At 38.9% G+C, this 14,180-nt stretch overlaps 1 protein-coding gene across 1 annotated transcript in view; it reads right to left on the reverse strand.

Annotated features, from left to right (window-relative positions):
* Window positions 1–6,048: 6,048 nt before the first annotated feature.
* LOC108667325 (UDP-glucosyltransferase 2) overlaps window positions 6,049–14,180 on the reverse strand; it is a 13,962-nt gene continuing 5,830 nt past the window's right edge. Inside the window, exons 2-7 of the mRNA XM_018154341.2 lie at window positions 9,613–9,867; window positions 9,030–9,260; window positions 8,286–8,450; window positions 7,933–8,152; window positions 7,532–7,751; window positions 6,049–7,041 (exon numbers count right to left, since the gene is read on the reverse strand). Of these exons, the coding sequence (XP_018009830.1) occupies window positions 6,750–7,041; window positions 7,532–7,751; window positions 7,933–8,152; window positions 8,286–8,450; window positions 9,030–9,260; window positions 9,613–9,867 (1,383 nt within the window). The 3' untranslated portion in view covers window positions 6,049–6,749. The remainder of the gene's footprint in view (window positions 7,042–7,531; window positions 7,752–7,932; window positions 8,153–8,285; window positions 8,451–9,029; window positions 9,261–9,612; window positions 9,868–14,180) is intronic.

The raw sequence follows: 14,180 nt of genomic DNA on the forward strand, positions 1-14,180 counted from the left end.
TATGAGCTGATCATGAGCTGACCTGCACCATGAGCTGATCATGAGCTGACCTGCACCATGAGCTGATCATGAGCTGACCATGACAGGACCTGCACCATGAGCTGACCTGCACCATGAGCTGACCTGCACCATGAGCTGATCATGAGCTGACCTGCACCATGAGCTGACCATGAGCTGACTTGGACGATGAGCTGACTTGGACGATGAGCTGACTTGGATGATGAGCTGACTTGGACGATGAGCTGACTTGGATGATGAGCTGACTTGGACGATGAGCTGACTCAGATGATGAGCTGACTTGGACGATGAGCGGACTTGGATGATGAGCTGACTCAGATGATGAGCTGACGATAAAATTGCAGCTAATGTAATCGCAGGCGCAAAACTTTCTTCACAATAGTTTCGTCTGCAAAGTTTTGCCATATACGTAATTGTTTATCATTGTTTTTTAAATTATATTATTATTCTAATTTAATTATCTCTAATTTTCCTCTGAGTAAACCTCCTATTTAACCCACTTTTTTACCTGCGATAAATCTTGATTTTTCTATTATTTATCTTGATTTTATGCAAATGTGTCTTCATTGTGTTTAGTTTCGTACTGGGTCCGTAGAGTTCCTTTAAGTTTACTTCAACCACAAACGTAGACGCATACAAAGCGTACACGTAGCTCCTCTAGTTCTCCTATTTGTACGAGTAAACACTCCTATTACTGTTTTATCTTCTTCATTATAATATTTTCATGTCTTTGAATATTTCTTAATATTTCCATGCCTTTTCTTATATATTTAGTCTTTTCCATGGTGTCATTGAAGGAGGCAATTGCGTGTACTATGGAGATACGCATTGCGTTATAACTTAAATAAATTGTTATATAGGTTTTTAAAGCGTTCATCCGTATTTGCCAGATAAAAATATAATACATTGTTTTATACATTTGCATATTATGTTGAGATACATTGCTTTGTCATTTAAATCAATGATTGAATAGATTTCTGAACTTCTTACCCGTACCTAATTGCTAGATAAGAATCATTAATTCCAGCTCAAACTGACATCCCGGACCTCATATCCCGGTTACATGTTCCTTGTAACTTCAAATACAATTTTATAATGTTTAGCATATTTACTACGTTCATGCGGTGAGATTTGAGAGACACACGCGAAATTTTGTGTCAATTAATCATCCCTTCAGTATTTAAAATTTTGTATTATAGACTCCTGAATTCAGTACAAAGGCTAATGAATATTAGCAATTTTTCATTATTTGAATCCACTTCTGCCGCTTATTTGATCACCTCTGCGGCTGTGAAACGACTTTATTCTAAAAGACGAACAGTTTCTTCGCTCGTTTTTTCTCTTATGCTTTCAGTTGCATCCAACGAACTTCTTTTGCTTTCAGTTGCATCAATATAAAATTAAAGGCAAGGAAACATTCCCCGTCGGCTAAGATTTTAGTCATGTGGATGAGTTAACATACGTCGAATCCATCGAACAATAAATTAATGTGCTACGTGTATATAAAAAAATTTTTGAGCTTACAATCAAGTTCCTTTGATTTCATTCTTGAGTGGCAGCTGAGCGATATTAGACAGATGTGACCACAGCAATTGCTGTGACACACCGAACCTGTCTGCATGGTGGCCTGAAAAGGCCAAATTACTACCTACTGAAGGCCTGCGAAATGACCCGAGTAATGTCATCAAATGCTAATCTTTTTATCGGCGCGGTGAGCCTAGGAGTCTGATACAAACAGTTTCTAAGTTAGGGACCAAGATTTGTATTAGAATAAATGCAGTTGACCTAAAACGGTTACTTATAATTAGCCATGGAGAATTAGACGGTCACTTAATTTAACAAGCCTGCTATCGTCCATGGACAAACAGAAAATTCAGCAAGCGTAATTGATGCCTTGACGATGTTTGGAGGTCAATATACTTGTAACAACAACCAAAAGTAAAAATAATAGATACAAAAAAGTCAGCAGCCATGTGAACAAAATCGCCAAAATTTTCTTCACAAACATAAGAAAAATATGTAGAAAAAATTATCGAGAGTGACGTCCCAGATTAACTCGATTCGGCAATAAAATTGGCAAAACTCCACCAAATTCATTCTTTTTAAGATAGGTAAAGTTTATTACTCCTAGAATAACTGTGAAATATTTATTGCGTTCACGCTTACTTTTTTTTATCTACCTCGCTTCTTCGGGCCGTATGTGACAGGGTGTCATTTGTACACAAAGTGGAAATTTCTTGCAATTTTTCCATTCAATTCCTTCATTTTTCAAATTATAAGCATGAATAAATGGAGAAATAAGTCAATGAATAACGTTTTTCCAGTCGTACTTCCTGCTCATATAGTCACGGTTTAGAAACTCTTCAGGAAAGAAGTATTTCAGGCAAGTTTTATACATCTAGCCATCGGCTACAGACGGTTATTGTATTTTGTATGAATGAGAAATTGTGAGCATTTCCATTGCATTTTCTAAAGCCAAAGCTTTCTCTCACATCAGCTAAGATGTAACTGTTGAGGCTATTGAATAAGACATTAAGCACCTCTGCCAATTACCGTCATTAGCTGCCGTTTCCTTAAGGCTCAGGTTGAGAACCACGAACCCTCAGGCAGGCTCGGCTGGTGCCCTATATGGGATTCTATCACTAAGTTGATTCGTTATAACTCCGCTCTTAAATGAAATATCAATCTGAATTTTTGAATGCTCAGAAATGATACTTCTTACTTAGAATGTGACAAAATCTGAAGTAAAAATTTATAGAACAGAATAAAATAGAATAGAAAAGAATAGAATAGAATAGAATAGAATAGAATAGAATAGAATAGAATAGAATAGAATAGAATAGAAAAGAATAGAATAGAATAGAATAGAATAGAATAGAATAGAATAGAATAGAATAGAATAGAATAGAATAGAATAGAATAGAATAGAATAGAATAGAATAGAATAGAATAGAATAGAATAGAATAGAATAGAATAGAATAGAATAGAATAGAATAGAATAGAATAGAATAGAATAGAATAGAATAGAATAGAATAGAATAGAATAGAATAGAATAGAATAGAATAGAATAGAATAGAATAGAATAGAATAGAATAGAATAGAATAGAATAGAATAGAATAGAATAGAATAGAATAGAATAGAATAGAATAGAATAGAATAGAATAGAATAGAATAGAATAGAATAGAATAGAATAGAATAGAATAGAATAGAATAGAATAGAATAGAATAGAATAGAATAGAATAGAATAGAATAGAATAGAATAGAATAGAAGTGTCGGCGTTGAAGAAATAGGCCCATGGCCTGTTGCCGATTCTTGAACTTTTCGTGACTTGATTCACAAGGGATCCGGCCTTTGGAACCCGATCTTTCCATAACTGACGATTGATTGAGATAGCTGCTGGACTTATTGCCTGCTCCGTAATTTGCTAGGCATTTTAAGACTGAACATATGCTCCTGCATAGCTTCGTCTAGTCTGTTTTTGAAGATGTTCATACTCGGAGCTTCAACGATGCTATCAGGGAGGCTGTTCCACATGTCGGTGACTCGAAGCGAGAAGAAATGTTGTCGCATGGATGTGTTCCAACGCTGTTTTTTTAGTTTATAGCCGTGGCCCCTGGTGTTGGTTCTTGTTTCAAATTCTAGTAATCCTTCTGGGACCTTGTATAAGCCATGAGTATATTTGTATACTTCAATGAGGTCCCCACGCAGACGTCGATAATGGAGGCTTGGAAGCTTCATAATCTTTAATCTTTCCTCATAGGACTTGCCTTTCAAGCCCGGAACTATCCTTGTTGCGCGTCTTTGAACACTCTCTACTAAATTTTTGTCCTTTTCAAATTTCGGTGACCACACGACGTTTCCAAACTCCAGGTTCGGGCGCACGACAGCAACAAACAACTGCTTCATCGTTTCTAAATCTAGGAACTCGAAAGAGCGTCTGATCAGTCCAAGTCGTTGATTGGCTTTATTAACTTGACCTTCAATATGCTTAGAAAATTTCAACTCATTGTCGATATTAACTCCTAAATCCTTTTCCGTTGTCGACTTCGACATCATCACTCTGTCGTTGCAACCGTGTCTTCTCATACTGTAATCTTGCTGTTCATTATTCTTGCCAAGGTGGATAACTTTACATTTGTCAGCGTTAAAACGCAGCTGCCACTTATCAGCCCAGTCAACCAGCCTGTCAAGATCACCTTGCAACTGTATTTTTTGCGACGTATTCTTCACTGTATTATAAATTTTTGTGTCGTCAGCATACACCGAGCAAACGCTAGACACAGCTTCTGGCAGATCGTTTATAAACGCAACGAATAGAATAGGCCCGAGAACGCTTCCTTGTGGCACGCCGCTGCGCACTGAAGCCCAGTCTGAAACGGACCCATTAATACTGACACGTTGTCGCCTCCCTACTAGAAAATCTCTGATCCATTTGAGTACATTACTCTCAATTCCCAAAGACTTCAATTTATGCAACAGCCGTTCATGTGGGACGCTGTCAAATGCCTTGGAAAAATCGAGGTACACTGCATCTACTGGCTCCCTTTCGTCCAGCAGATGGGTCCATTCATTCAGAGTCGACAAGAGGTTAGTGGTGCAGGATCTCCCGGCAATAAAGCCATGTTGACAGTCTGATAGGAGACTATTAGCAGTCAAATGATCTATCAATCGATCCCTCACAACAGATTCCATTACCTTGCAAACGACACTTGTCAAACTGACAGGGCGATAGTTGCCCGGGCAGCTTTTGTCACCTTTTTTGAACAATTGTGTCACTTGGGCTTCTTTCCAGTCAGCCGGCAACATTCCTTCGTTCAAAGTTTTTCGAAAAAATGACGTCAGAAGGCCGGCTAGGACAGTTGCTAACTCTTTGAGTTATCTGGGGTGGAAGCCGTCTGGTCCACATGACTTGTTTGGATTTACAGCGATAAGGCGCTTGAGATTGGAGTGTTCATCACTCCATCAACACTCCACATCATTTGGAGTGTTGCCATTGATGTGGTTGTTGTCATTTGGAGTGTTGCCATTGACAGTATTGACTCACGATTCATGATCAACGATAATGAAGTGTTTAACAGTTTAATTTAGCGATATCATGATTGTATAACAGTCGATATGACGTCAAAACGAACGGACGCTCATGTTTGGATGAAAACACAGTTTACATCATGACATGACGTGCTCATTATTCGACGCACATGACACGACGTTCATGACAGGACGCATGACTCACATTGCCATGACGCACATTCTATATGATGAGGTACATTCTTATATGATGCCAGAAGGACCAATATATGCATTCAAACCAGTATAAGAACTCAATCCATGGAGAGATCAGGGTCCAAATTACTCATTCCATGTGACGAGTTGATCAGCATTCATTCTAACAGAGGAAACAGCCTGACGCAATAACGGGTTTCTAAATTTTAAAATATTGTTTAATCAGTTGCCACTAAATGTAGTAAATAGATTAGAATTTATGAAAAATGAAAACGAAGAGTCCTTAGAAAGTTATAACGTACGATGCAAACACTAAATGTAGTAAATGGATTAGGATTTATGAAAGTTGAAAACGAAGATGCCTTAGAAAGTTGTAACGTATGATGCAAGAAAGATTGAACTGGAATTAATTTGAATACATTTAAAAAAATATCAATTGCCAATCTAAATCAAACAAATATTGGGTGTCATCTGTGGTCTTCTTAACGCTTGTATGGGAAGGCGTTAAGAAGACCAAAAGTCGTATTAAAAATAGAACTTCTCTCAATGAATCCTTAAATACGATGATCATAATACGGTGCACATGTTTCGTTAAAATGGCGTTCAGTCAGCGTTCATAGCTTAAGCGGCGCCTGAGGATCGGGATACGTGACTAAGGTCGTGTAGGACAAGTAAGACACATCTGTCTGGATAACATATGTTGTATACGGGGTGGTAATACAATAGTTACGATACAGAGGTATAAGCTACGGCGTCGACCGTTAGGTCGGAGAACTCAACCGCGAGCTTCATCGCAGAGCGCTTATCAACTACTGCGGGGGGCATTACTAAGGTTCCCAGCCCTTTTATAGTCATCGTACCTCCGTTCACCGGGTTCTTGTCCTCGTGACACATCTGCTGATTAATCAACTGACTCAGCGTCAAGGCAAGCTCTCAGTGACACCGTGAACTCATAGCTAACTGGGTCTGCTTGTGAACACATGAGGATTTGTATGCACAAATTACTCTCGGACAGCTCTTAAGTCGACGTGTTAGTGACTGTAATACAATGCAGTCTAATTATTTATTTCAAATGTAACATTTCACAAGCAAGCGGGCATCGATTTAGCTATTTTGGGAAATTTTTTTTCTTCACAGAATGCTCATTTGAAGCTTGTCGAGATAATTTCATCAGCCTAAAGCAAAATATTAAAGTTAAATATCATAAATAAAGGTGGCTCAGCCCTCAAATTAAATTACTTTGTTTAGTAGTATGATGCGTTATCATATATATTTCCTTAATTTTCATACATCTGAAATTTTGGCGCAGCGAATTGTTATGCACAACGTTTGTGTAAACGGCTATCATTGACGAGTAATAAGATTTTCCTCGACGGTTTTTTGCGCTATTTCTCTAAAAGATTATGCTCAAGCTTCCAAACGACAGTGTGACTCATCACTATTTAATAACACACTTTTGATTATGTAAACTGGAGTTATCGCACTTCAAAGACAAGGCTCAGTTACTGCTTCTTGTGTTTTCCACCGAATCTCCTACAAAGCTTCGCACATTTTTGCCACAAGTTGCGAAAGATCCACATAAAGATTTTGAAGATGACGTACGCTAGCACCAGCAGGAGCGCCAGGAGGTCCAAGTGCAGCAGCTGCACCCATCCCAGGTGCTTGGCGGGGGACTGCAGGTGCGGCGCCCCCGCATGTCTCGCCACGTACTCCGTCCAGTATATGGCCCGGTCCAGCGGACTCTCCCGCTGGTCCTGGAACTGTCGCGACTTCACTTCCATTTTCTCGCGGTAACTGAATAACAAAAAATAATAATAAAAATTTATCAAAGGAAGGCAAAAGTTCTAAATGAATTTAGGTTAGTTTAAAGATAATGTTAGGGCCCTTGGCACTCAAATTAGGATGATCTGAAATAAGTGGTCTTAAAAAGTCAGTAGCATTGTAGAGAAGTGCCACTGGTTTCGATAAGCTTTCGATAAGCAGATTTAATTAAAGGAGAACAAGTTTATTGAAAACTTTTTATTTAATTGGTATAAAAAAAACTCCTATCAACTTTTGAAATACTAGTATGATTTACTCGATTTTTCCTTTCACATCCTCGGAAAAAAAACATTGAAATTACTAAAAAGATCGTAATCATAATAAAAACTGATCATACTCAGTTTCAATTATTCAAACATGAGCCAAGTGGCGGTTTAACTTGAATTTTTACATGATACTGGTAGCTTGAATCATCTTGCATTTCTAACGAGTATTTGATAAATGTCGCAAAAAAATTTCAAACCTTGCGTTGCTCACGACCTCCACAATTGCGTCAAATAAAGCGTCTTCGGTCAGAGTATCCCATGTGAGTTTTATGCCCAGGCCGTCGTTGTGGAGTCGATCAATCCGTCCTGTATGATCGACGTTGATTGGCAGGCCTACGATCGGTACGCCGTGAAATACGGCCTCATAGACGCTGTTAAGTCCTCCATGGCTTATGAAGGCTTTCACGTTCCCGTGAGCTGATGAAGTGATAACTGAGACTTAATGACTACACACCAAACGCCATCTTCATTTACTCAGTGACGGGAATATTGAGCAATGTTCTCATAATTTTCAGTAACTATTCATATTGTTCAACGCAAACCATTACATTGTCCAACGTCGAGTTTGTAATTGACTTGACAAACTCGACTCACTCACCTAGAATGTCCACCTGTGGTAACCACTTCTTAATCAAAAGGTTCGGTACTTCAGTTGCAGGCTGTTCTTCGAATTTCATGATAATTTTGTAAGGCAGCCTTGCGAAGACTGAATAAAATATATTTTTTAATTCATAAGGGATGAGGTCGCTCCTGCCAAACAGGGACCCCAAGCTCATATAGACCACTGGCGTATCTCCAGAAATGAAGTCTTCCAATTCCTGCGATAGATCAAATATCAAATTTTATTTTATTTATCTAATGAATACACAGTAATGAGTATTCAATTTTTCAATTTCAAAATTTCTGCGCCGTGTATTTGTTTTTACAATCGATAATTCAAGATGTAAACACCAGCGGTAGTGGCTTCGAGGGCAGGAGCGCAATGGCCCCCAATGGAATCTGGAGTGGCAGCAGTGGTATGGCACCGTCGAGCGCTGCGTCCGTAAGAATGAAATGTAGGCTTGCGTTTCGCTCCACTTCCGCCAAAGAAGGCAGGTAAGGGAAACGACTATGTATCTGTGAGGTAAATATGATCAAAACTGATAAATTTTCATGACCCATAAGTAAAAGAAACATATTATATGAATATATTTTACGAATACATGACGAGAACAAATGATTATACATGGAATATTATCAAATTGATATCTGATTGACATCTGATTCAAAATGACGGTCGAATATCATCAGCAGTCTTGAGCAGTGATAGCTACCACCATCAGTAAAAAATGATGCTAAGTCTATATCAGGACTGAGTTTTACGTAAAAAGCTAGATTTATTTCGTTATTTGATATTCGGTTTTATTGTTATTTGATAAAACCTCCAACAAATAATTAATACGTTAAATGTCTTAATCGCATTTCAATACATTAAACAATTCTCGCCTTCATCATCGCGCGGTATCTCAGTTAATCACCTAGCCCTTGCTCCCATTGTGTCCTAACAAACGATATTTGAGAGGCACAAATTTGCTATGCAAATTTTCTATGCAAATTTGTTCATAGCAAATCCTTACCAACTTATAGCAACTTATTTGTGCATAGCAAATCCTTACCAACATCCTTACCAACTCAGCCACATTTTCACATCCTTACCAAATTTTCTGAGGCCAATGGTATAGCATAGCGAAATATCATTGAAAAAAATATGGTTTCGAAGAAGTTCTTAAAGCGATCCCACGTAGAATATGGCTGAGGATATTCCGAAATGGTGCTCGATACGAAGGCAGGATTTAGAAGGTTGCCGAAATTGGTGCTCTGAACATTAGTCGTCGTCCACGACGAAAGGATGGCAAACGTCATTTCATGTCCAAATGGATACATTACCTGTCATTCAAATGCTTATATAAATAATTTTTAGGTTTTGAATTTCACGTTGGATAAAATGATTTGCTAGAACACAAATAATTGAAGAGTGACCCGATTACAGGTATCAGGCTAAAATATTTTGTTTATTCGTATCTCCATCGTAAAAATAAAGGTATAGCATTATTAGTTGGCAAGAGAGCACCATTAAAAAAATAGAAACATATTTAAGAAATAAAGCAAAGTTGCGAACATGCGATAGTATTTAAACTACAATTTTTGATACATGACATAATTGTATAAATTTATAAATATTAGAAACAATCCAAGAAATCCAAAAGAAAAATATTATTCTGCAAGAAAGTTTACTTACTATGAAAGCTGAAAAGTCAAACACGACAAAATCAAATTCCTTCCTGCGTTCGTAAAGATTCATGACGACGGGATCATCGAACAACTTCATTGCCATCTCCCCGCACACGGATATCATGAACGACAGGAATTTGTGCGGCTTGGAAACGCATTCAAACATCGGCCAGTCTGAGGGCGACGAGAGGTTCGCCCCATGATCCACGTAAGTCACGTTCGGGTGGCGCTCCAGCCAGCTCGCGTCGCTCAACATCGTCACCTGGCAGATAATAAAGATACATAGAGATTATTAAGATACTCTTAAGATACTCAAGATACATTAATTTGAAAATCAAACAATCGTGAAATTTCTTATTTCAGAAATATGTCGAGTGGAAACAAGCTGCTAACAAATGTATAAGGGTTTCCAATTAATTCTTTTCGCATTTAGTTCTTCAAAGAACGTTACTAATGCAGGTTTTGTTGAAAACCAACAAGTAATTCTCATTATAAATTTTCTTATAGTTCTTCTCAGCGTGACGAATTAGAATTTCGGTCGAAAGTTCGAAAATGAAGTTTCCAAGTACATAATATTATTTGCACATATTACCTTTCGACAACTCAACTTTGAGCATGGCAAAACCTTCAGTTTACTAGTTCATTAATAAGGTTTGTTCAAAATGGGGTTAAAATAGGATAAAATTTTCTTTGACAACCTTATCTCTGAACTTGAAATTAAACAAATTCTAAATGCATGTAGCAAATTTTGAGCGTGTGCTTAAAGCCGCAAATATGTAGGGACTGTTTGGGCGCACCTCCACGATACTCATCGTGTCGGGTTATTACAAGAGCCTGAAAAGACAATCTTAGTGAGAGAATGGGTAAGAATTAGACGAAAAAGAAAAAATCGGGTTAAAATTTGAAATTTGATTTTGCTATTAGTCAATATAAATTTAGTTGAAAAGTTGCAAAAAACGAGATTAAAATAGGAACCCTATCTTCTATAGAATAGAATAGAAGTGTCGGCATTGAAAAAATAGGCCCATGGCCTGTTGCCGATTCTTGAACTTTTCGTGACTTGATTCACAAGGGATCCGGCCTTGGGAACCCGATCTTTCCATAACTGACGATTGATTGAGATAGCTGCTGGACTTATTGCCTGGTACGTAATTTACTAGGCATTTTAAGACTGAACATATGCTCCCGCATAGCTTCGTCTAGTCTGTTTTTGAAGATGTTCATACTCTGAGCCTCAAAGATTCTATGAGGGAGGCTGTTCCAACATGTCGGTGACTCGAAGCGAGAAGAAATGTTGTCGCATGGATGTATTCCAACGCTGTTTTTTAGTTTATAGCAGTGGCTCCTGCTGTTGGTTCTTGTTTCAAATTCTAGTAATCCTTCTGGGACCTTGTATAAGCAATGAGTATACTTGCATGCTTCAATGAGGTCCTCACGCAGACGTCGATAACTGAGGTTTGAAAGCTTCATAATCTTTAATCTTTCCTCATAGGACTTGCATTTCAAGCCCGGAACTATCCTTGTTCCGCGTCTTTGAACACTCTCTACTAAATTTTTGTCCTTTTCAAATTTCGGTGACCGCACGTCGTTTCCAAACTCAAGGTTCAGGCGCATGACAGTAACAAACAACTGCTTCATAGCATCTGCATCTAGGAACTCGAAAGAGCGTCTGATCAGTCCAAGTCGTTTATTGGCTTTATTAACTTGACCTTCAATATGCTTAGAAAATTTCAACTCGTTGTCGATATTAACTCCTAAATCTTTTTCAATTGTCGACTTCGAAATCAGCACTCTGTCGTTGCAACCATGTCTCCTCATACTGTAATCTTGCTGTTCATTATTCTTGCCAAGGTGGATAACTTTACATTTGTTAGGGTTAAAACGCAGCTGCCACTTATCAGCCCAGTCAACCAGCCTGTCAAGATCGCCTTGCATCTGTACTTTTGCGACGTATTCTTCACTGTATTATAAATTTTTGTGTCGTCAGTAAACATCGAGCAAACGCTAGACACAGCTTCTGGCAGATCGTTTATAAACGCAACGAATAGAATAGGTCCTAGAACGCTTCCTTGTGGCACGCCGCTGCGCACTGAAGCCCAGTCTGATACGGACCCATTAATACTGACACGTTGTCGCCTCCCTACTAGAAAATCTCTGATCCATTTGAGTACATTACTCTCAATTCCCAAAGACTTCAATTTACGCAACAGCCGCTCATGTGGGACACTGTCAAATGCCTTAGCAAAATCGAGGTACACTACATTTACTGGCTCCCTTTCGTCCAGCAGGCGGGTCCATTCGTTCAGAGTAGATAAGAGGTTAGTGGTGCAGGATCTCCCGGCAATAAAGCCATGTTGACAGTCTGATAGGAGATTATTAGCAGTCAAATGATCTATCAATCGATCCCTCACAATAAATTCCATTACCTTGCAAACGACACTTGTCAAACTGACAGGGCGATAGTTGCCCGGGCAGCTTTTGTCACCTTTTTTGAACAATGGTGTCACTTGAGCTTCTTTCCAATCAGCCGGCAAGATTCCTTCGTTCAAGGTTTTTCGGAAAAATGACGTCAAAGGGCCGGCTAGGACAGTTACTAACTCTTTGAGTAGTCTGGGGTGGAAAAAACATGACTTGTTTGGATTTACAGCGATAAGGCGCTCGAGAACCTCTTCTTGTATTTCAAAACTTGTTAACTTGGCGCTCCTCAATAGCTGGAATACTGTTCAAGTCCTCTTCAGTGAATACGCTACTGAAAAACTTTTACTGCGGTGCGACAGCTTTCTTTAGCTTGATTTCGTGCTCTTGCGTATAGGTTACAGTCAGCATCGCTACGAGTCTGTAAATAACGCTGGTAGGCTTCCTTTTTTGTTTTCAGCTTAGCTAGAACTGTACTGTTCATTCACTGAGTTTTTTTGGCTCCACCAAGACTAATTTTAGGTACACACGCATCAACTGCAGACATAACCGTGTCCTTGAGAAGTGACCATGACTCAGCCACATTCATGTCCTTAATACAGTTCGAAATATTCACTGCATTCACTGCTTCACGGAGTTTATCATAGTCGTCTTTCGCAAAATTCAAACGCTCACGCTTTCGAGGCGTCTTCTCTGTACAGTACTTAAGTCTGAAAAATAATAATTGGTAATGGCTTTTGCCCAACGGAGCCTTGTGACGAAGCTCATCTAGCATTGATTCGTCACTAGTAAGCACCAGGTCTAGAATATTGGGAGTCTGTTTACTTCTATAATGGGTTGGCTTAATAACCTGCTCACAACCTTATATTATATTGGAGATATCTATATATGGAAACTATAAGATATGAACTATACTATAACTATAATAAACTATAAGATATAAACTATAACTAATGCGCATTTGTCATCAGTAAACCCACATCTAAAAAATTCCAATGCACGAAGGTTTCCCATGACATGAAGACTCTTTTAAGAGTAAAGACTAGAAGTAACTCTTTTATTTTTAGAGCTTTTTTCTTCAATGTAGAGTTTCTGGCGTTAGTTGATCTAACACCATAATAAATTTGGGATAGGAATTAGCAAGGAATAATTGTTATTTTAAGTTCATATTAAGTTGCCATGTAGACTTTATATAGAATCTCAAGTGTTACTATCATTAGGCTCTGGCTGAGGTGAAATTAACGAAAATTAATCAGATTAGATATAACATGCTGTCTTTATTAGCTTTCGTTCTAGTACATACGTATAATGTCTCAATGAGCGTCGAAAGTTATTTATGTTTGTTTATTTCGCTTATTATTTGCCTATTATTGTATAATATTACGTTTATAAATATTTATTATTTATGCAGTTTCTTTACCGAGTATATATTCTTTCGAGTCGCGAAAAAATTTCGCCGAGCTGATAACTGTCTTCTTCGACTTTCACTTTTTCCAAACATTTCTTGATCCGTGCTTACTCAGACGCACTTGCATGGAACAGAGCCGTTATGCCACTCGCTCTTAATCTGTTCATGAATATCATTATGGCTGCTACCATCTGGCCGCTAACCTGTCACGTCTCTGACCGCTTATCTGACAAGTCTCTGGCAGCTAATCTGCACAATTCTGGCCGCTTACTGCCAAGTCTCCGACAAATAATCTGCAGGCTTCTGACCAATAACTTGTCGGGTCTCTGACCGCTAATCTGCCGGCCTTACCGCTAGCCTGTTAAGTCTCTGGCAGCTAACCTGCCAAGTCTCTGACAGCTAAGCTGCCAAGTCTCTGACGCCTAACCTGCCGAGTTTCTGGCCGCTTACCTGTCAAGTATTTGACAGCTAACCTACCAAGTCTCTGACCGCCAATCTGCCAAGTCTCAGACCACTAACCTACCAAGTCTCTGACCGCCAATCTGCCAAGTCTCAGACCACTAACCTGACAAGTCTCTGACCGCCAACCTGACAAGTCTCTGACCGCCAACCTGACAAGTCTCTGACCGCCAACCAGACAAGTCTCTGACCGCCAACCTGACAAGTCTCTGACCGCCAACCTGACAAGTCTCTGACCGCCAACCTGACAAGTCTCTGACCGCCAACCTGACAAGTCTCTGACCGCCAACCTG

Source organism: Hyalella azteca, unplaced genomic scaffold, assembly GCF_000764305.2.
Source record: "Hyalella azteca isolate HAZT.00-mixed unplaced genomic scaffold, Hazt_2.0.2 contig1961, whole genome shotgun sequence".
In the NCBI taxonomy this organism is placed as follows: Eukaryota; Metazoa; Arthropoda; class Malacostraca; order Amphipoda; family Hyalellidae; genus Hyalella; species Hyalella azteca.